At 41.9% G+C, this 21709-nt stretch overlaps 1 protein-coding gene across 1 annotated transcript in view; it reads left to right on the forward strand.

Annotated features, from left to right (window-relative positions):
* The window catches only part of KCMF1 (potassium channel modulatory factor 1), a gene marked incomplete at its 5' end in the record, with an annotated part of 31976 nt that extends 14543 nt beyond the window's left edge, over window positions 1-17433 (forward strand). The window contains 4 exons of the mRNA XM_009697227.1: window positions 7845-7946; window positions 11895-12069; window positions 14772-15054; window positions 16799-17433. Coding sequence (XP_009695529.1) covers window positions 7845-7946; window positions 11895-12069; window positions 14772-15054; window positions 16799-17060 — 822 coding nt within the window. The remainder of the gene's footprint in view (window positions 1-7844; window positions 7947-11894; window positions 12070-14771; window positions 15055-16798) is intronic.
* Window positions 17434-21709: the final 4276 nt, after the last annotated feature.

The raw sequence follows: 21709 nt of genomic DNA on the forward strand, positions 1-21709 counted from the left end.
ATCTTGTGCAAGGGAGTGATAGGAGAGGTGTTTGCGCCTTTTTGAGACTCAAAGGTGTTTTTATTTTTCTTAAAAACACATGAAATGAAACAGTTTACTTCACAATCAGTTGCATTCTAGGATCATAATTTAAGTTAGTGATGCACTGCAGTTTTTATCATCTCCATGAGTTTTTCTTTAACTTTGCAACTTTCAAACAGAGTCAACCATTGAAAAATCCATGTTTGGGTGACTTTCTTTGGTGGCTTAGTATTGTAATTCTGATCTGCACCACTTGATGTCAGTGATACATTCCTGACACAGAATGTTAAGATTCCAGGTTTTTAACTTTGACACATTATTGTTTGCATCTGTGACTTCTAGAACTCAATAGGTAAAGCCTAAATTTGTGATTCTAGACACCTACTACTGCACTGATTCCTGAAAGAGTTGTATGTGTTAAAATAAAAAAAAAAAAATTATTCTTTCCTTTTTATAAGTCTACAACATTGTTATGTCTGTCTTCCAAACAGTTATAAAGGACAATATTTTAATCCTTGAATATGATTGTATATGTTTGTAGTAAGTTTTGAATCTAGCTTTTGTGATAAATGTTTAGTGTGTATGCACATAAAACTACTTGGGTATTGCAGTCTTACTCTAGACAGAGAAAGGCTATAACATTACTAAAGAGAAAAATATTATAGTTTCTAAATGTTCGTGGTCTTAGGCTTTGAAGCAGTTGTTTCTGTTTAGATACTGAGCTTGTACTCCTTCTAGTAACTCTGTCCATCTAAAGGTGTATTATATTTTAGATACTTACTTTTAGATCTTTAAGTGAAGTTTACAGGGATGGAATTACTTTTATTTTACAGCCCCCACCACCTACACCCTGTTTTTCAAATAATAAGTCAAAGAATTTTTGGTCCATTAAATTTTGCCATTTTTATGTTCGCAGTGGTGCAGATAAGTTTACTTTCTGCTGTTTTTTCTCAGGTGTTTGGCATTGGTGTGCACAGCAACGTTAGGTACTTGCTGGCAGATATCACAGTCAGGCTGAGGTTCGAAGGGATCTCTGGCGGTCATCTTGTCCAGCCCTCCACTCAAGCAGGGCCACCTGCAGCTGGTTGTCCAGGACCATTTCCAGATGGCTTTTGAACATCTCCAAGGATGGAGACTCCACCATCTCTTTAGGCAACCTGTGCCAGTTCTCAGTCACCCTCACAGTGAAAAAATGTTTCCTGATGTTTGTGAGGGAACCTCCTGTGTTTTAATTTGTGCCCACTGCCTCTGTCCTGTCACTGGGCACCACTGAAAAGAGCCTGACTCTACCTTCCTTTCACCCTACCTTCAGGTATTTATGTACATTCATAAGATCTCCCCAGAACATTTTCTTCTCGAGGCTGAACAGTCCCAGCTTTCTCAGCCTTTTCTCATAGGAGAGATGCTCCAGTCCCATAACCATCTTTGTAGCCCGTTGCTGGACTCTCTCCAGTATGCACATGTCTCTTTTGTATGCAGAGCCCAGAACTGGGCACAGTACTCCAGGTGTGGCCTTGCCAGTGCTGGTTAGAGGCAAAAGATCACCATGCTTGACCTGTTGGCAATGCTCTTCCTAATGCAGCCCAGGACACCATTAGCTTGCTTTGCTGCAGGGGCACATTGCTGGCTCATGATCCACCAGGACCCTCAGGTCCTTTTCTGCAAAGCTGCTTTCCAGCTGGGTGGCCTCCAGCCTGTGGCAGTGCCTGGCATTGTTCCTCTCCAGTTGAACTTCATGAGGTTCCTGTTGGCCCATTTCACCAGCCTGCTGCCTCTGAATTGGCAGCATGGCTATCTGGCATATCAGCTACCATTCCAAGTTTTGTGTCATCAGCAAAATTCCCACTTATCACCACTCTCTGAGCCCAGCCATTAAGCCAGTTTTCAGTCCATGCCACTGTTTGCTTATCCGGCCTGTGCATCAGCGGCTTGTCTCTGAGGATCCTATGGGAGGCACTGTCAAAGTGGCCTTACTGAAGTCCAGGTAGACAATATCCACTGCTCTCCAGTCATCTACCAGGCCAGTCAATTCATCATGAAAGTTTATCAAGTTGGTCAAGCATGATGTCCCCTCCATGCTGACTACTCTTGATGATTTTCTTGTCTTTAATGTGCTTGGAAATGGTGTCCAGGATTAGCTATCCATCACCTTCCCAGGGATCAAGGTGAACTGACCAGCCTGTAGTTCCCCAGGTCCTCCTTCTTACCCTTCTTTAAGACAGGAGCTACATTTGGTTTACTCCAGTTCTCAGGCACCTCTCCCAGTCACCATGGTTGATCAGATTGTTGAGAGCAGCCTCGCAATGGCATCTGCCAGCTCCCTCAGCACTTCTGGTTGCATCCCATCGCAGCCCATGCACTTAAGTGTGTCCAGAACACTTAAGTATTCTCTAAACTAATCCTCTTCCAAGATTCCCAGGGGAATTTCTTCCTTACTCCAGGCTTTTGCCTTGCTCACTGAGGCCTGGAATTCCTGAAGGCTGGTCTTGCTAGTAAAGACTGATGCAAAGGAGGCATTCAGTACTTCAGCCTCTTCTGGGTCATATGTAACCAGATCTCCCATCTTTTGAGCAATGGACCCACATTTTCCCTAGTTGTCTCTTTGTTGCTTATGTACTTCTAGAAGCCCTTCTTGTCTCTGACGTTGCTTACTGGATTCAGTTCCATTTGGACTTTAGGTTTTCTTACTTTGTCCTGGGATGTTCGGATAATGTTTCTGTATTCCTCCAAGGTTACCCTAGGAGGGTAACCTCTATATGCTTCCTTTTTGTGTTTGAGTTTGACCAGGAGCATCTTGTCGTCCACATAGGCCTCCTGGCATTTTTGCCTGATTTCATATTCATTGGGATTGAGCACTCTTGAGCTTGGAGGGGATGATTCTTGAATATTAACAAGCTTTCTTGGGGCCTTTCTACCCTCCAGGGCCTTATCCCACAGGACTTGTCCAAGAAGATACTTGAAGAGACCAAAGTTTACTTTTCTGAAGGCCAGGGTTGTGAGCCTGTTTTTCATCTTCCTCCCTGCCCTCAGGGTCCTGAACTCCACCATCTCAAGCAACCAAGGTTGTCTTTCACCTTCACATCCCAAATGAGCCCCTCCTTGTTGGTGAATGTGAAGTCCAGCAGAGCATCTCTCCTTGTTGACTCCTCTGTCACTTGGAGGAAGTTATCATCAGTGTTCTCCAGGAACCTCCTGGATTGCAGTCATGCTCTGTTGTCCCTCCAGGAGGTTCCAGGGTGGTTGAATTCCCCCATGAAGACCAGGGCCTGCAAGCGTGAGGCAGCTGTTATATGTCTGTAGAGGGCCTGATATGTTTGTTCTTCTTGATCAGGTGGCCTGTAGTAGACACCCACTATCACCTTTGCCTGTCTTCTTTTTAATCCCAACCCATAAGCTCTCCATCAGCTCTTCTTCCATCCCCAGTCAGAGCTTCATGCACTCCAGCTGCTCTGTCACATAAAGGGCAAGCCCCCTTTCCTCTTCTTTCTAATGAGCCTATGTCCTTCCGTTGCAACCTTCCAGTCATGGGAGCCATCCCACTATAACTCTGCGATCCCAAGAAGATCATAACCCTGCAACTGCATGCATATCTCTAACTCACCATGGATATTCCCCATGCTGTGTGCAGTAGTATTCGGGCACTTTGGGGAGGCACCCCAGAGTGTTGAGGTCCTGGAGAGGAACTCCAGGAGGAGAGTTTGATGATGTTTCCTGAAAGGTGATTGTTTTAATTCTGATTACTTAAATTGAAAATTAGACTGATGTCTGTGGGAGTAGTCATAAGTTTTGTGATTGATTAAATCTCTAAGGTTACATACTAAAATGAATAAATCGTGTGATTTTGGTGAGTACTAAAACTTCATTAATTACCAGTATTTCTTCAACAGTCCAAGGGTAATGGTAAGTGTTATAAAGCAAGTGCAGGAGAATCTGGCTGTCAGTATGATGATTGTTATTGTTGGTACTGGGTTTCAGGTGAGTTGACTGTTCTAACTAAAATGCAGCATTCAACTAGAAGTCTGCTAACATGGTAAATAGAAAAATTGTAGGAAAATTCATCAAATGTCATCTTGGAATCTCATTTCAGAACAGACGCACAAATTTTCTACTGTTATATGCACTGCAACTTTCTCACGTTTAGCAAGGCAGTAACTAGGCTCCTTGTACATGAACTGTAATGACTAGCTTGTTGATACATTGCTGATAAAATTGAGGAGAGCTCTTCTTGCAGTAATGAAGTAGACAGCCTGAGACAGTCTGAATGGTTCCTGTTTCATTCTTTAAGATCACAGCGCCTCTTGTTGAGGTTACAGAAATTCTGTCACTTAAAGTAGTTACCTTGTATGTGAATAGGGAAGTAGTGGTAATATAAGCACACGTCTGGAAACTGGCAGGTGTTATAGAATCGTAGAAGGGTTTAGTTGGGAGGGACCTTAAAGATCACCTAGTTCCAACCCCCCTCCCATGGGCAGGGACACCTTCCAACAGAGCAGGTTGCTCAAAGCACCATCCAGCCTGGCCTTGAACACTTCCAGGGATGAGGCATCCAGAGCTTCTCTGGGCAAGCTGTTCTGATGCCTCACCACCCTCACAATGAAGAATTTCTTCCTAATATCTAATCTAAATCTTCCCTCTTCTAGCTTAAAGCCATTGCCCCTTGTCCTATCACTACATGCCCTTGTAAAAAGGCCCTCCCCAACTTTCTTGTAGGTCCCTTTTAGGTACTGGAAGGCTGCTATAAGGTCTCCCTGGAGCCTTCTCTTCTCCAGGCTGAAGAACCCCAACTCTCTCAGCCTGTCTTCATGGCAGAGGTGCTCCAGCCCTTTGATCATCTTCATGGCCTCCTCTGGACTCACTCCAACTGGTCTGTGTCCTTCTTGTGTTGGGGGCCCCAGAGCTGAAAGCAGTACCTCCTGGTGGGATCTCATGAGAGCAGAATAGAGGGCGAGAATCAGCTCCCTTGACCTGCTGGTTATGATTCCTTTGATGCAGCCCAGGATACGGTTGGCTTTCTGGGCTGCAAGTGCACATTGCCAGCTCATGTCAAGCTCCTTGTCAGCCAGCACCCCCAAGTCCTTCTCTTCAGGGCTGGTCTCAATCCATTCTCCTCCCAGCCTGTGTTTGTGCTTGGGATTGCCCCAACCCAGGTGCAGGACCTTGCACTTGACCTTGTTGAACTTCATGTGGTTTGCACAGGCTCACCTCTCAAGCCTGTCCAGGTCTCTCTGGATGGCATCCCTTCCCTCCAGCATGTTGACTGCACCATAGGGCTTGGTGTCATTGGCAAACTTGCTGAGGGTGCACTCAGTCCCACTGTCGGTGTCGCCAACAAAGATGTTAAACAGTGCTGGTCCCAATACCAGCCCCTGAGGAACACGACTCGTTACCAGTCTCCACTTGGACATCAAGCCGTTGACCACAGCTCATGGTGGTGCAACCATACAGCCAATTCGTTATCCATTAAATGGCCCACACATCAAATCCAAGTCTCTCCAATTCAGAGACAAGGATGTCATGCAGGACAGTGTCAAATGCTTTGCTCAAATCCAGGTAGATGACATCAGTTGCTCTTCCCTTATCCACCAACACTCTAACCCCATCACACAAGGCCACCAAATTTGTCAGGCACGATTTGCCCTTAGTGAAGCCACGTTGGCTGTCACCAATCGCCTCCTTATTTCCCATGTGCCTTAACATAGTTTCCAGGAGGATCTGCTCCATGATCTTGCTGGGCACAGAAGTGAGGCTGACTGGCGGGTAGTTCCCTGGGTCTTCCTTTTTTCCCTTTTTAAAAATGGGGTGTTATGTTTCCCCTTTTCCAGTCAGTGGGAACTTCCCCAGACTGCCATGACTTCTCAAATATGATGGGTAGTGGCTTAGACACTCTGCAAGTGTGACTGACTTCAGAATTTGCAGTCAGCTTTCAGACATCATTCAGGGTATGATGATTTTTTTAAGACAAATTATAATTCCAGGAGAAACTTCTGACAAGGATTTCCTTTCATCTGCACTATTTCTCATGCATGTTCTATTAACAATGAGTTTTTAGCTGCATCACGCTTAATCAGTGATGCTGCAGTCTTTGTTGTGGTTTTGCCAGAGCTTATGCTTAACTAAATTTCTGTTTGTGTGTAACAATGCTTCAGTAATTTTTCCCAGTCAGAGAGTTATTGGAAGTTTAGGTCATATTCAGAATTAAGGTTAGGATACTTAGATTCCCTCCTCATTGTTCCTTGTAACTTGTAAATTAGCTGATGTTCTTCTGAGGACTGTGTCTCTTCTTTTCAGGCAAGTGTGTGCAGATCGTAATGCCTTCATCCTGTTAGCAGAACTTTCTTGTGCTTTTCCACTTTCGGAAGAGTGTTGTTCTTGTCATGCTGGGGTTCTGCTTCCTCAGAGTAGCTTAAATGAAAAAAGATTGCTTGGAAAGTGTTGTCTCCTGTTGGTATGAAACACGTTTTTGAAGATTAAGCAGCTTATAAATAAGTTTATGGACTTTAGAACCATCTGTCCAGTATACATCCATTCATGTGTCCCTACAGGGCAGCTGTATGATATGTTAGCATATTTGAGTTATTATTATATTACACTGTAATAAGATGACTTTGCTCTGTAGTGTGTCTGCTTGTTTGGCTTCTGTAGTGGTGGAAAATCTGTGAAGAGGAGTTCTGTGAAGGGGAATGCTGAATACTGAAAATGAGGTAGAAGGGATTGTAGCAGAAAGCTTTTAAAAAGCTTGGTTTTCTGCTCAGAGCTGACTAGTAAAATTGAAGTGGCATTAAAGATGTAGCAACTGCTGTCGAAAACAGCTGAGATTTTACAGTAAACTTATTTCAAGATATTGTCCTCACCTCCATGAGAGTAAGGCAGATGGGTGTGCTATTATATACGTATTCTTAATGCCCATGATCTTTTGAGATCTACTGTCAACAGCTTCAGTGTATGCATGAAGAGCACTGGGAACTTGGGCTTTGTGTTGCAGCCAGAGTTGCTCCAGAAAGTCAAGAGTATTTGACTGTGAGGAACAGAGAGAGAAACTCATAGACAGCAATTGCATTTAACTGTAAAAGTGCTTTTAATTTGAGGACTTAACATTTGGGGGAAGAATTTTGTGGAATGGATTTTTTTTTTGTCTGCCATCTGTAAAACTTTAAAAGTCAGTCTGCGAAACTACTGTAAAGAAAAATGGAAGATGCTTTTTCAAGCTGTTTGTGGAGTCATTCAAAAACCAGGCCATAATTATGGCAGTTGTAATGGCACTGTTTGTCTACTTAGTTAACATGTGTTTTGGTTTTTTTAAAAAAATGCAAACCAAAGACAGATGGCAGTGCCTTATCCCAAAATACTGTTATATAGGGATATGGAGATCAGCCCTTCTCTGCCAAACCTGTAGTTTTGCGCTGCCTGGATGGGTGGTCTCAGTTTGATACTTCAGCAAATACTTAAGTGTGATTTCATTCTGATTCCTTTGTTGGGATGAGTGTCAAGCAGGCAAATACTAATCCTGTGTAATCAGACACCACTGTCTGTGGCAAAATTGGCATACAAAGACTTAATTTTCAAGACATTACAAATTTGAATTTGAAAATTCTAGCTCTGATTTTCATAGCATTCTGAAAATCATAAAGTAAAAGATGTCTAAATTAATGTCTGCATTTGAATACATTTTCTGTTTTTTTTAATATGTTGCTATCCAAGTGTTTGTGAATACCTAGAATGTGATTTTTAAAGCATAAGAATAAATGTCTAATGATTGGCGCAATACAAGTTCTGTTTTGTGTGAAATTTATGAAGTTGGGTTTTTTCTCGCTTTGTCATTTCAGATTTGTCCAATATGTGCAGCATTACCTGGAGGGGATCCGAATCATGTCACAGATGACTTTGCAGCTCATCTTACACTGGAACACAGAGCTCCTAGAGATTTAATATCCTTTCCAAGTTGAGGCAAAGAGGCTAGACTGTTTCATGTAGTAGCCATGGCGACTTGTTTTGATCTTTATAGTTGAAGGGTCATACCTCTGGTTTTCTTGGAACTTAAGTTTCTAAAGATCTGTATGTCAAAAATAAAAAGGTTCATTTGCTAGTTTAAAAAAGTGTAAATACCAGATTATGTGCAGACTGTGGGTATACTGGACAGTGCTTTTTGCTCTAACAGCAAAAACATTTAAAGGACTTTGACACCAAGAGGTTTTTCTACTTGCACTGTAGTTTATCCTGCCTGATTATTAGTCTTCATACTACTTTATGTATCCAGATTCAGTAATGTGCTGTATTTGTGACATGAAGATGATGATCTGAGGATGACTCGAGTTTAGCTGTTTTGACAAATGATTTTAAACGTGCTTAGCTACTTTTAACACCATATTTTAAAAACATAATTTCGTAGTGTTACTGACATCTTGTAATATAACTTTGAAAACTTTCAGATTTCCTGGAAAATAGGATGTTGTCTTTCAGTTACCTTAGCAGCAGACTAAGGAGATTTATCTACACTTGATGGCTGAAGAGCTGGAACTACTGGGGTTTTTTATTCTTGTTCTAGGAATATTTTTCTTCATTTTCCCCCCTCCCCCTACAATTAACTAATGAAATATATTTTGGTTTGGGCTTTTTATTTAGTGACACGCAAGCCATATAGGCTCCCTACAGTAAGTAATCTCTCTGAAGTATTCCTTTCTGTCTCATTTTAACAAACAGACAAAGGACTACATTATTACTTTGATTGTGGCTTCTTTGTTTAAAGATTTTTTTAAAAGGAAAAAAATAATAATCCAAGCCATAGCAACTAGAGTTCGTTATACTAGGAGGACAGCATCTAAGGAGAAGGCTCCATTTCGGTTATGACTGTGTTTGATTGCATTTAAGTTTGTTAGTGTTAACATGGTATAGGGTCAGGACAAACTAAACGCACATGTTAATTACTACACAATAATTGCATCAGTACAAAGTTGTTGGGGGCTTTATTGGCTCTGTGAAGGAGTAACTCATAATGCAAAGAACACTACAAAGTCAGGTAAAAGCAGTTCTCTCTACTTCACCTTTCCCTGTGTACAGAAGCGGGGCTCTCAGCTGTGGGCAGGAGCAGGATGCTGAGTTCAGTGGCTGTGGTCGTGAGAGCGTGGTCCCAGAAATCCCTGTATATTCTCCATGGTCAGGTGTCCCCCAAGGCAGAGTCATGCCTTCCTCCCTTTGGGTGGAGGTGGGATGAGTGTATTCCAGACTGTTGGATCTTTCCTGGCCTTTGGAGGGCTCTGAGATTTTGCTTGATAGCTGGTGTAGTGAGTCACTAAGCAATTTTTCTTGTATCGGTTTAGTTCTGCACTTTCTACCACTTGTGAGTTTTTGATAGCACCTGCCTATTACGCTTTTTCTAACAAAATTTACATCCCTAATAACTGCATAGCAATGTACTGAAGGACAAACTGAGTGCCTCCAACATTTGCTTAACTGCTTTGTAAGCCAGGAAGTCTCAATTTTCCCAGTTAGAATCAAATTAGTTACCTACTGAAATGAACAGGGTGTTTGATTAGAGTTTGTACTTCTGCAGCTTTTTCTCCCCCTCCATTATCAGAGATGCCTCCAGTTGACTTTTAATTTGGAAATGTTCGAGCTAGAAAAATCTATCTTCAGATACAGAGTAAGGCTTCAATGTCAGTCACCCCAAAATGGATCTTTCTTAGATATATTCTGGGAATACATTGTCTATGATTCAGCATTAAAGACAATGCATGTAGAACTTTCTGCTCGTACACTATGGCTTCAGTGATCAGTGCTGTCAAGTCTCCAAAACCTGGTAAGAACTGTATCCCGAAGTGACTACTCCATGTTGGGCTCTACATCATGTCTAGCAACAGACGGGTCTAAAGTAGGAAAAAAGAAGGATGAGATGCCCCTTTTCACCCAGGGTCTAGCATCATAGGAAAGAATAGCTGTCGAAGTCAAGGAGCTGTTAGAAAACTGCTCTGTAATACTGTTACATTGCTGCTCTAAACATCTTCATATGCAGTTAGAGCTGTACAGAACAACTCTCTGCTCTGTAACAACCTTCGTGTACAAAAGCAGGTAGAGAGAGAGAAGGCTATTGGCTTGCGTTTTTTCTAGAGTGAAGATTTCTGTTACAATTTAAGGTAAGCTTTTATTGTTGGATCTGCTAAGAGTTCTGAGGAGTGGCCTCATTTTCCAAGTATTCATTAGACATGTGTGGTTCAATTTGGTTTTGTTTTCTGTGTTTTTTTTTCTTAAGTTGTCCCAGAAGGCTGCATCTGTTTCTTGTTATAAACCTTGTGCAGCCATTGCAAGGTGTGTCCTTTATTTGTACAGTCTGGGCACAACTCTTTAAAGCCCAGTTTGTTACTTCAGCATCAGTCGTACAAATAGTTCTCACATGGCTATTCAGTTTATCTGTCGCACGTTAAGGTTTACAGAGGTGTTTTTTACTCTAGCATAGCTGGTAAGGCTTGGGTGCACACTTAGCTGCTATTTAAAGAATGATGTTTATCTCAAAACACTTTAAAAGCTACAGTTAGGAAAGTTGCCCCACAGTCCTGTGTGTAGTTGAATTATTCCCAGATGCTGGCCTTTTCTGCCAGGTCTAGTTATGAAAAGCTTGCCAAACTGCATGGGGGCATAGTCCATCTAATACAGTTATCTCGTCTCCAGCAGCATCCAGTTTTAGCACACTCAGAGGTACTGGGCAAAGTGTGTTCTGTACCAGGGGAGATTTTCATCTTACACCCTAGTTGTTAAGTGTTTTACACTGTAGGGTAGCTGATAGGTTTGAAAGAGACAAATGTTCTGTAAAAATCTTTTTGTAATAGGCAGAAGTTCTTGCCATGAGAAGTCTAGTTGTTTCTTTCAGTCTTAAGTTCTTGACCTCCATGACGTCCTGAGGTTCTGCACCATAACTGTGTTTTGTGAAAAGTACATTGAACACTACTCTTATACAGTAATGGATACTATATGAGTAGTAAGCATACTATTACTAAAATAAAGAACATAGAGGATAGGGGGATCTAAGCTAAAAGTCTAATAATGGTAAAATAAAATATTCAAGGCTATGCTATTTCATTTTGCACTAGTGAATTATACTAGTGGTTTTTTTTAAAAAAAAGAAGCCTTATCTAGACTGTCTTGGAGGAATGAATGTTAACAACTTTCTGGCAAAAGTAATCTTTAAATAATTTGTTGATTGTTAATTTATATGAGAAACATAGATATGACTTGAAATATAAGCATGTGATATGGAGAAGTGGGAGGCAAATTGGAAAATGAAGGCATCGTCGTCGTAAGTGGAATTAGTGGTATTTTTTTGGCCAAAAGAGGAAAGGTGAAACAAAGGGGTGTGATGAAAATGCTGAATACTCCAGAAACCTACACTTTCTTAAGGTTTGAAGTGATGAAATTTCTTGGATAAAAGCATGAAGTACAAAAGTCAAAAAGAATACAGTAATTATTGTGTACTTTTGACAGGAATGGCAGTAAACTTTTTTTTTCCCAATACTTAAGAATTGAGGAGGGAGAATAAAATCCCTGTGTCTCTGTAATAATCTTGGTTGAACATGCATTTGACAGAGTTTTCAGATTACTGAGTAAAAATCTTTGATCTAAAAACCTAAGAAATTAATCCTGGTGTTTCTTAGACATCATAAAAAGCTGGAGAAATACAGGGAGTTTGGTGTACACATCACTGGGTATCTTCAGTCCAGATCAGTAAGTATGACTTGTGCCATAGCTACAGTGTACCTTAGCTTTGCTTCAGAAGCTGAATCATCATTTTAAGCATGAAGAACAGTGTACACTATTTCACCCACCAAATACCTCTATTGTTTAATGCTCAATACCAAACAGTTCCATTTTCTTAACTTCTTGGTTACGATGAATCCAGTGGTGTTCGACATGTACGTAGGATGTTCCACCCAGGCCGGGGTTTGGGAGGCCCCCGTGCACGTAGATCAAACATGCACTTTACTACCAGTTCCCCTGGTGGGCTTTCATCTTCTCAGAGTTCGTATTCTCCAAGCAATAGAGAAGCCATGGATCCTATAGCTGGTAAGAGCTGTAACCACCAATTTTACCCCAGTGTCCTCCTTGCACAGAGGAAGTAAAATTCAAGATGGTAATAGTTGCCCTGCTTTCCTTTGTTATGAAACGGAATGTATAGATGTGCTCCGCAGTGCAGGTGTGATTGTGGCTGCTTGCAGGTGAGCAGTGTGCTTGGCTGGGTTGTCACAGGGCCTGTGCATGGAGGTGCTGAAGCTGAAACTGCTGTCGGTAGCTTGTGCTTTTGATTCTAGACAGCATAAGGCTTATTCCCAAACCAAATCTATGCATAGACGTTATATGTTTTTACAAGTGATGGCGTCCAATTTCCATCACCTACTTTAGTATATCTCAATTTGCCATGTGGATAAAGGTGTTTGTGGAGGAGAGTATCTGTCTCAATGAAGATGAAATTAGCTGAATTAGAGTATTAATGGACATTTAAAATATGTTCAATTTCCATTAGTGCTGGTGTTTGAATGCCAGACTTGCTAATATCGTGGATTTTTTTGTGTGTGTGTTCGTGCTTGTAAATTCTTACATAAATGTACTGTTGCAAGTATTTGTGGTATATTTTGGTCAACTTTAGAAAAACTGTGATGTGGGGGAAGGATGTCTCATTTTCAACACCAGAAAATAACAAAGATGTGTCTTTAGGATTCCCAGGAATAACTTGTTTGGCATATATATAGCTTTGATGTGAAAATAACTTTTTTTTACAGGAAAGAAAAAATAGAGAATTAAGACAATTCTGAAAACAAATATAAGGGGAAGTCTAAAGGTTTTTATGCAGTGGTCTTTGACCATGCCAGCGTAAGTGTCAGGGAAACCTCGGAACTTCTGCCATAATTCAGCTTTGCTTCAGATGCCAAGAAGGCATAATGCTTAAACTGGAGCTTCTTACTATTGTGTCGTGACTTCTTCAGAGGGAGGTAGCCAGCCAGCGAGCTTAATGAGGCATTGTCCCTGAAAGGGGAGCTGTGGCTTCACTGCCTTCCGTAATCATGGTCCCCTTGCCTGCCTTCTTCTGGGTCTGGTGCTCTGCTTGCCCAGTATGACCTGATTTAACTCATTAAATTAGCTGGGAAGGAGTGTCCCATCAAGAGAAGAAAATAAGTTAAGTGAGGTCACAGAAGGGTCTGAAAAGGACTGAAGTTTCTTCAAGGAGGGAGGATGTTTGTGAAACCTTCAGTGCAAGACCTCATCTTCCTCTTGCAAGGGCAGCTAGTTCAACTTAGTTAAATGTGGAGGGGCTGCTGAGGTTTGTTTTCAGCCTCACAAGGCCTTCCCACGTAGCATTAGATGTGGGATAAAATGGTATTTTTCTGAATCTTTTTTTTTTTTTTGTGTGGAAGCTGTGTTTTTGCATTTAGAGTTCAGTTGCACATGGAGCTGGGTGTCCTTCTTATACCAAGACGCTGTCTTGAACTCATACTTGCTTCCAAAATACTGTTTTGCTATACTCTAAGCTTAAACTTATGCTTTAACTTACAGTGAGAATAAATACATCTAAATCTTGTCTGAAAGTTCGATGTATCTTCCCTTTTACTGCAGTAATAAATAGGAAAAATGACCAGAATTTTTCTGTTTAAAATAAATGGAATTTATAGCATCTGTTACAGTTTTTACATTATTTTTTTTTTTCCTCCCTGTGGCGTTTTTCTAGTATTTGTAGTATTTACAATGGAATTACAAGTTATTTAATCTTGATATTGCTGTCAGTGCTGGTAAAAATGACTTGACCATACAGAGTTCCTGACATGGAAGACAACTGCATTTTGCCTTATTTCCTCAAAGCAAGCCTTATTTGGAAGGTTTATATTTTGTTAATGCAATGGAAGGAAGATTGTCATGACCTCTGCAGTAACTTACAGAGGTGAGGGGCAGGAGCAGTGTTGTCCCCTACTTCTGTGCCCTTGCATCAACTACAGCAAGCAGGTGATACAAGAAGTACCTTCTGCAGAGTGTCAGAGAGATTCTGCAGTAATGCAGTGAGCAGTACTTTGCTGCTAATATTTATTTCAAAAAAAATCTTTGTGGATGAAACTTGCTGTAAGCATGCCATCCCTCTGAATTGGAAGAGTTAAGGACAGAGGTTGTTTTAGTTGCTAGGCCTTCTCTGTACTTCTGTCAGAATTAAAAATTCATGCAGCAAAAGTGCTTGACTACTTCAGTTTTGATGAGGCAATACTTTAATATGATTTCTTAACTAAATATTTTTTATGAAATGTCTGAAGCAATGGTATGATATTTCTCTCTTTGCTGCAGCAGAGCTTCCCTCTGGGATATCGGGAAGGTGAAACCTGTGTTTTATGGGAACATTTATTGGGAGGAAAATAAAATCGCCAACCAAAGCCAAAATGAAGTAGTTTCTTAGTCAATTGCTATTTTGAGTTGAAGTTTCAGAGAGCTGCTGCAGAGGATGTAATTTGCCAGGCATTCCCTGTAGATTGGCTCTCCTCTTATTTTGAAGGCATTAAACTTCAGTTTCTTATTTGGAATAAATGTGCATGAATGCATCTTAATCTTCCTTACCCTTTGAGACATTGCATGCTATTTCAAGAGCTTCATGGGCTCTTCAGCATTGTTTGTTCTTTGGTTTTATTGATTGAAAAAAAGGAATTGATGCACTGCAGTTCAGGGTGTATTCATTCTACTGTGTAATGCTGATTTAAGATATTTCATCACAGAAACTTTCTCTTCTCTGGCAGAGCTTTTATCTCAGCTATCAGGTGTGAGGCGTTCTGCGGGAGGGCAGCTCAACTCCTCTGGCCCTTCTGCTACTCAGTTACAGCAGCTGCAGATGCAACTGCAGTTGGAACGACAACATGCACAGGCAGCAAGACAACAACTGGAGACTGCACGCAATGCAACTAGACGCACCAACACGGTCAGTGTCAACACCGCTATGACACAATCTACAACAACAACCAACACATCTAACACAGAAAACAGTCAGCAGACTATCCAGAATTCCCAGTTTCTTCTTACAAGGTAACTTGTTCAGTGTATTGACTAATACTTGCCTTTTACCATTTCTGTTTGCCTTTGTTCTGATAGAGACATAGAGCTCAATGAAACTTAAGTGTTTGGAGTTAGGCACATGCCCTAATAAAGCAGTATCTGATCAAATATATCCCAGAGTTAACGAGCTAATTAATCATACAGCATATATTCACAGTAGATGTCAACAGTGGTCACAGAATGTGTGATACATAAAACTTGCATCATCCACATTTCTAGCATGAAAGTGAAACCGGTAATTTCATATCCAAGAGCAGTGGTTTATAGCTGGCCCAAAGGGAATTACTCTGCTTTTGGAAAGCCAGCACCAGGAACTGGCTGCAGAAATACCCTGTGGTGGTCTAGTGTTTGCAAAAAGGAGAGGCAGTCTCACAGTGTGCTGTACCTTTTTTGATGTGCCTAGGAACATGTTCAAAGGATTAGACTTGAGTATGGATTTCTGCAGACCTTGAAAAGGAGGCTGGTTTTGAGTTTTGGCTGAGTAAGTTACTTTCTGCTCCAGGCAGGGGACTTCTGCCAGATCCTTCAAGTCTGTAGCCAACATACTGTGCTTTTGTTTGCATTTGTATCATCTTTTCAAACCTACTGTCTGTCTGCTCCTAAGCAAAGGGTAAACATTAGTTGCTGCGTCTCAACTTAAAGAGGAATGGAAGAAGTATTTCTTAACTAAATTGTGCTTGTTTCCCCTACTACTTTCAACAAAACAAATGCATTTCCAGTGATACGAGCATAAAGGCTTGAGCTGTAGTGGAGAAGGAGTCTCAGAAGACAGTGTTGTTTAATAGGAAATTCATCTTAGGTAAAAGCTGAAGGTGCATTAGGGGTTTATATATTAATTATTTTAGAGACTGGATAAGAAAGCAAATAAAGGATGCCATTAACAAACAGAATACTTACCTGGTTTAGAAATTATGCTTAGATCCCACAGTTATTTAAAAGAGGGGCCACCCGCTGTGTCATTCTGGTTCCTTTAGAAGGCTGGCTATTGACCTGAAATAAAAATGTTTTCCACATCTCTCCTGCCACGCCCCTCCGTACATACTCTTGTTTGTCTGTTTGATATTGTGAAAGAAAACAGCTTCTGTGTCAAGAAACCTGGACTTGAGTCAATCTGATTTTTATCTAAGTGGAAAATAATACCATGTGACATCTTTCAATCAGGAACTCATTATTCTTTGAGAAACTTAATCAAAGTACCTGCAGGTGTCACTGATTGTGACTTTCAGAGTTGGAGTCGGCAATTTCCTTGCCTGTCAGCGCATGCACTATAACCTAAGAGAAGTAGTGGAATGAACATTGTATCGTGCTTTGGAAATCCCTAGGCTTTACCCATGCAGTAATGTATTTTGCGGCATATGTGAACTTAGAAGTTGATGTAGAAACAAAACAGGCACTGAATGAGTTTCTAGCAAAACGCAACAACCCTCCTTAACGGACTCCTGAATAGCAGGAAACCTCTCAGTTTTTTTTTATTTTGCTCTGGGTTTAGGCTCCACTTTGAATGCTGTTGTAACAACAGGGAAAGGGTGGCTTGTTAAATGCATACCTGTTGTACTGAGGGGTCAGAGGTTGCCAGGGCTGTACGTGTCAAAGGGCAAGCAGGACTGTCCTGAAGGAATGGTTTTTTGAGTGCCTTTTGGTGCCTGTCAGTAGCATCATTGGTGAAATGGGCTTTCACCAACTGCCTGTCTTCTCTTCCCTTGCTGCCCTGTAGGTTGAATGATCCGAAGATGTCAGAAGCAGAGCGTCAGTCAATGGAAAGCGAACGGGCAGACTGCAGCCTGTTTGTTCAGGAGCTTCTACTGTCCACTTTGATGCGGGAAGAAAGTTCCTCCTCAGATGAGGATGAGCGGGGGGAGATTGCAGATTTTGGTGCTATGGGCTGTGTAGATATTATGCCTCTAGATGTTGCTTTAGAAAACCTAAATTTAAAAGAGAGTAATAAAGGAAACGAGCCTCCTCCACCTCCTCTTTGATGACATCCCACTTTGCAGACAATGTCCTCTGTGCTGTATTTGCCAATGAAAGTGGACAACAACTATCTTGGGTTTGTTTTGGTGATTGTAATTTCAGGTCTGTCACTCTTGTTACATTGTGTACATTCAAAAGAAAGAGAGAAAAGATATATATGATAATCATTTCCACTTAACTAATTTTTACTTCTAGCAGGTAAATGTAGGTTGCAGTGCAGAGCAGAAAGCTCTGTGTCCTGTACCTTGACATGCAAAAGGCTCTCCTAATACTCCACATTCAAACTGAAGAGGAAAAAAAAATGAAAAATCTCTAATGAAGCTGCTGTGTGTATTTATGAATATTAATGAATAAAACTGCTTGGATGGTTTACCTTAACTACTGCATGACGTTTTTTGCAGCGTGCATGAGTTTTAGTGACCTTGTCATTTAAAAATTTAAATACAAGGAGTAAAACTATAAAACCCAAAGCTTTCCCATTATTCAAAGGTTATGTGACAAAAAGGTTAGGGCTGACTAGCCGTTTGTGGCCACAAAGTAGCTTTTGAATAATATGTGACAGAATGACCTCTTTATGTGCTGCTCCCGCACAGGATGGAAACTCTGCAGTGGGATATATTGTTGTGACCACGGTGTGGCATTTTGCTGTGACCATTAAGTTGCCCTGTTAGCCATCACCTCAGTGTGGAGTTGAACTTCATTTTACGCATCTGTAGGAGACAAAACAGTAAGGCCACTGCTGGAAGCTACTGCAAGGGGCTTTTGTGTGCCCTAAAATCAAAATATGTTCACTTTTGTTTAAAATTTCCTTTTTGTGGTTGTTAAAATTTTTTAATTGTTAAATATGTTTTATTCAGGTGTAGACAATTCATATATTCACTGTGTTTAAAAAAAGTTAACTTGGATCATGTTGTCTTAGTTTAAAAAGCCTTTCACAGTCTCAATCATATTTTGAGTTATTTATGTGTTTGCCTCATAGTTTGCAGAGACCTGTCAGTATCAGGAGAGCTTCAGGGTTTGGACTCCCAGGTTGTCAGTATATTACAATTGAATTCTCAATGCTAACTTTAGCACCTTTTATTTATTGTTTCTTTTGGTTATTTTTGCTGGTATAAAAAAGTTGAAAAAGCCTTTTAGTTGAATCGTGCCACCTACATGCCTATACTGTTAACCCTACTGGTTTGGAAAAAAAGACAGTTACGGCGTTCTTGTGCATAGAAGTTTATAGTAGCCCCAAGACAAGGACAAGAGGGGTATCTTTGGTCTTGGTTTTCTGTCAGATTTTTTTTTTTGGTGGGTTTTTTTGAATGTAAAGTTAGATTATAAAAACAAAAGTGCACACAGCTTCTGATGAAAATTTAACTAGGCTTATATCATAATGGTGTCTTTCCAGATCTTTCTCACCTCACGCCCTCTCTCTTTCTCTGTATCCTTCCATCTCTGCAGCATTGCTAGCGTTTTAGAGTAAATTTACAGACTTGAACACCAGATGGTGTTCTCAGCAGAACTGTGACGTGTATGCTAACCCAAAATAACAGCAGCAAAAGAAGCAACCTCATAAACTGAAGTTTGAGTTCTTTTTTTTTCTTTTCTTTTTTTTTTTTTTTTAAATCCTCAAATCTTGATTGTTTCCACATAGAGCAGTACTAGTTTTATTTTCTTTTAGTCTCTGCAACAGAAAATGTTTCAAGGGAAACTTTACATGAGGCCTCTGGTTATCCTGAGAGTTACTCCCAGTAGGGACTTTTTTATTGATTGTTGAGGATTTTAAAAAATTTTTCAAGCTGTAGTCTTTTCAAACACATCTTCTGCACATTACAATAAGACACACGGTTCAATAAAGCATTTTCAAGACTGTTGTTCAGTTGATTTTCTTTGGTTTTGATGTATTATCCAGATAATTTCATTCCAGAAATTTCTGCAGCTGTCTTTTAATTCCAACTGAATACAAAATCTGTTCATGTAGAAATGCTGCGTGATTTGCATAAACATGTTCCAAAGCCACATGCTTTGGCAGATGGTGAAGTATGTAATCCTAAACTCTTTTTCACAGGTAGGTGAATTCACCTTTCTGTAGAACAAGATGTGTTTAAAATAGGCTCTTCTCAGCATCTTGTTATTTAGAACTGGTGTATGGCTGGTCTCCAGGGGACACTTGCATTGCATGACTGCCAAACTCCACTCCGCTTGCTTTGAAGAGGATGCAAACCAGTGTTACCCGTGTTTATTTAGAGACTGAATATACGCTGCCTTGGGCGTAAAGGTATTCTTGGGCATCACATCAACTCTTGCAAATCTTCAGTTGTTTGGGGTTTTTTTAATGTTGAGAAATTATATGAAATGGCTACTAGGAAGGTGTTTCATTCTAGTAGTCCGCCAATTCGTATTTGCAGGGATGTATTTTTCCTTCAACGGAGTAAGCTTCGTCAGGATTGTACTTTTTGGAGTAGTTCCAAAACTTTTGTGTTTACTTTCAAGGTGGTATGGGCTATCATGAAACTAGCCTTCAGGAACTTTGCAGGAGAATCCTGTAAGGATTATGGCCTTTTCCCTGTCAGGGAACCAAACCCCTACCCAAAGAAAAACAAACAAACAAACCAAAAAAGGTTGCGTTTTGAGGTGGTTTGGTTTTTTTTCCCCCCTTCCTCTACCCTTATCTCAGGAAGGGTTTGTAAGTCATTCCTTAGTGTGGAGTTGTGCTCCCAGGTAGCTTGTCAACATTGTAGCTTGGCCCAGAAACCAAACATCTAGATGTGCACGTGTTTTTTGAGACACGTGTGTGGGGAAGGAGTTGTGGCAATTCTCTGTTACCAGCGAGAAGTCCCAGGAGGCAGAGATGCTCTGCTGCTTCCTGGAGTTCTCAGAAGACCTGAAACGGGGAAGCAGTGGATACATTCTGTATGCGAAGAGTTTCCCAGCTCTATCACTTAATCTTCTGTTCCTCTTCCCTGACATAGCTGACCTTCACCTCTGGATCTGCCTGCTTTGCCAAATAAATGGGATGCTTTGCTCTTCTGAGGCTATTTTAATTCTTTTAGCTGCTAAGGAAAAGGAGCTAAGAACATGTGCGTAGCACTGATGGAAACTTCCCTCTGCTGTGCTGTGCCCTGCAGCGAAGGCCGAAGTGACACCACCCTCCTTAGCACTCCTGCAGTCCGCGCAGCTGCTCTTGTACAGCCTCTCTGCAACTGCACTGCTGCCTCCCGCTTACACAGCACAGTGGATACCAACGTGTGGCCTCTGCTGTGTTGCACAAAGGATCTCAAGATGGGCCAGTGTGCACAAAGATTTATTTGCCGATACTTATGTGCACAGCGTAGCGCTCAAAGTTACTTGGCAAAAAATATTGGGAAAGAGGACCTGTAAAAGGGAACCGTGCAGCTGCTGCCACCTTGTGCTTCTACCACGTGTCCTTTTAACAGCAGTGGCAGTTGTCTCCTCCAAGGATAAACAATACGGTGGTGAAAGCAGGGCCTCTGCAGCTGTGGGGTGTGTAGGAGAGGTACCAGTGGAAGACAACCTGCCGTGCTGCATCCTCGCTGTTGGTCCAGCAGCTGTGGAGGGGTAAGGTGAGGGTTGCATGGGCTACAGTTCCCCCCACACCCTCTGGGGTATAAGGAAGGGGGTAAATTGTGTAAGGCGGGGACTGTGGCCCTGTGAGAGTTGATGTGGAGGAGCCTGAGGGACAGGGAAAGGATGGGGAGGCAGGAACAAGGGATGCTGATGATGTGGGTCTCAGCATACTGGGGGTTGGGGGAGGGGGGTGCAGTGGAGAAGGCTGGGAAGGAAAAGTGGTGCAGCAGGAGGAGGGAGAGGAAACAGCAGGACAGCAGAGGAGAGGATGGTCAGAGGCAGGAGATGCTGAAGTAATGACCAAGGTGAAGAGGAGCAACTGAGGTGGGCCGAGGACCAGAGTGAATCACTATCAGATGGAGGTGAGGCTCTGGCAGCCGCCTGCCTCCACCTTACACTGCCGGTAGCTTGGGAGAGAGCTGGCCACCACTTCTGGGGCTCTCCCCAGCCAGCAAACACTTCACCCCAGCCCTGCCCACAGCCCCCCAGGGCTCCTCCCGTTACTGCCCCAGCCATGCTGCAGCAGACAGGCAGGGCTGAGCTGGCACCAGGGGATGCAGGCAGGGGAATCATTCCATTTTTTGCTCTCCTGTTCCTTCTGCAGAGCAACCCCTGAAAGGCTGTGGCAGGATCTCAGCACATCCTTCTCAGCCCCAGCACCACACGAGACACTCATGGGCTCAGTAGCTCTTGCTGGCTGTTGCCATCTCTTCCGCAGCCTATCTTTACCCATCTCTGACACTGCCTCCTCCTCTCACTCCAGATGGCAAAGCTGCTTATCAATGCAGAAAGGAAGGTCAATTGTTTCTGTCCATGTTAGCAGTGTTTTGGGTTTTTTTTTTCCCCCACCTTTAGCTACCTCTGTAGCTAAACTTCCATCAGCATGAGAAAATTGCATTACTTTGGCCGTTTAGCCTTGGCCCTTTGAGAGGCAAACCACGTTATGCTGTGACAGGGCAGCCAGGTGGGACGCTTTCCAGCAAAAGCCAGGAGGTTTGTGGTTCCTGGTGTACTCCTGCTGCTGCCAACCTGCCATGAACCCTCCTTCACACAGCCCCAGCAAATGTGTTTCCAAGATGCC

Source organism: Cariama cristata, unplaced genomic scaffold, assembly GCF_000690535.1.
Source record: "Cariama cristata isolate BGI_N322 unplaced genomic scaffold, ASM69053v1 scaffold4590, whole genome shotgun sequence".
NCBI lineage: Eukaryota > Metazoa > Chordata > Aves > Cariamiformes > Cariamidae > Cariama > Cariama cristata.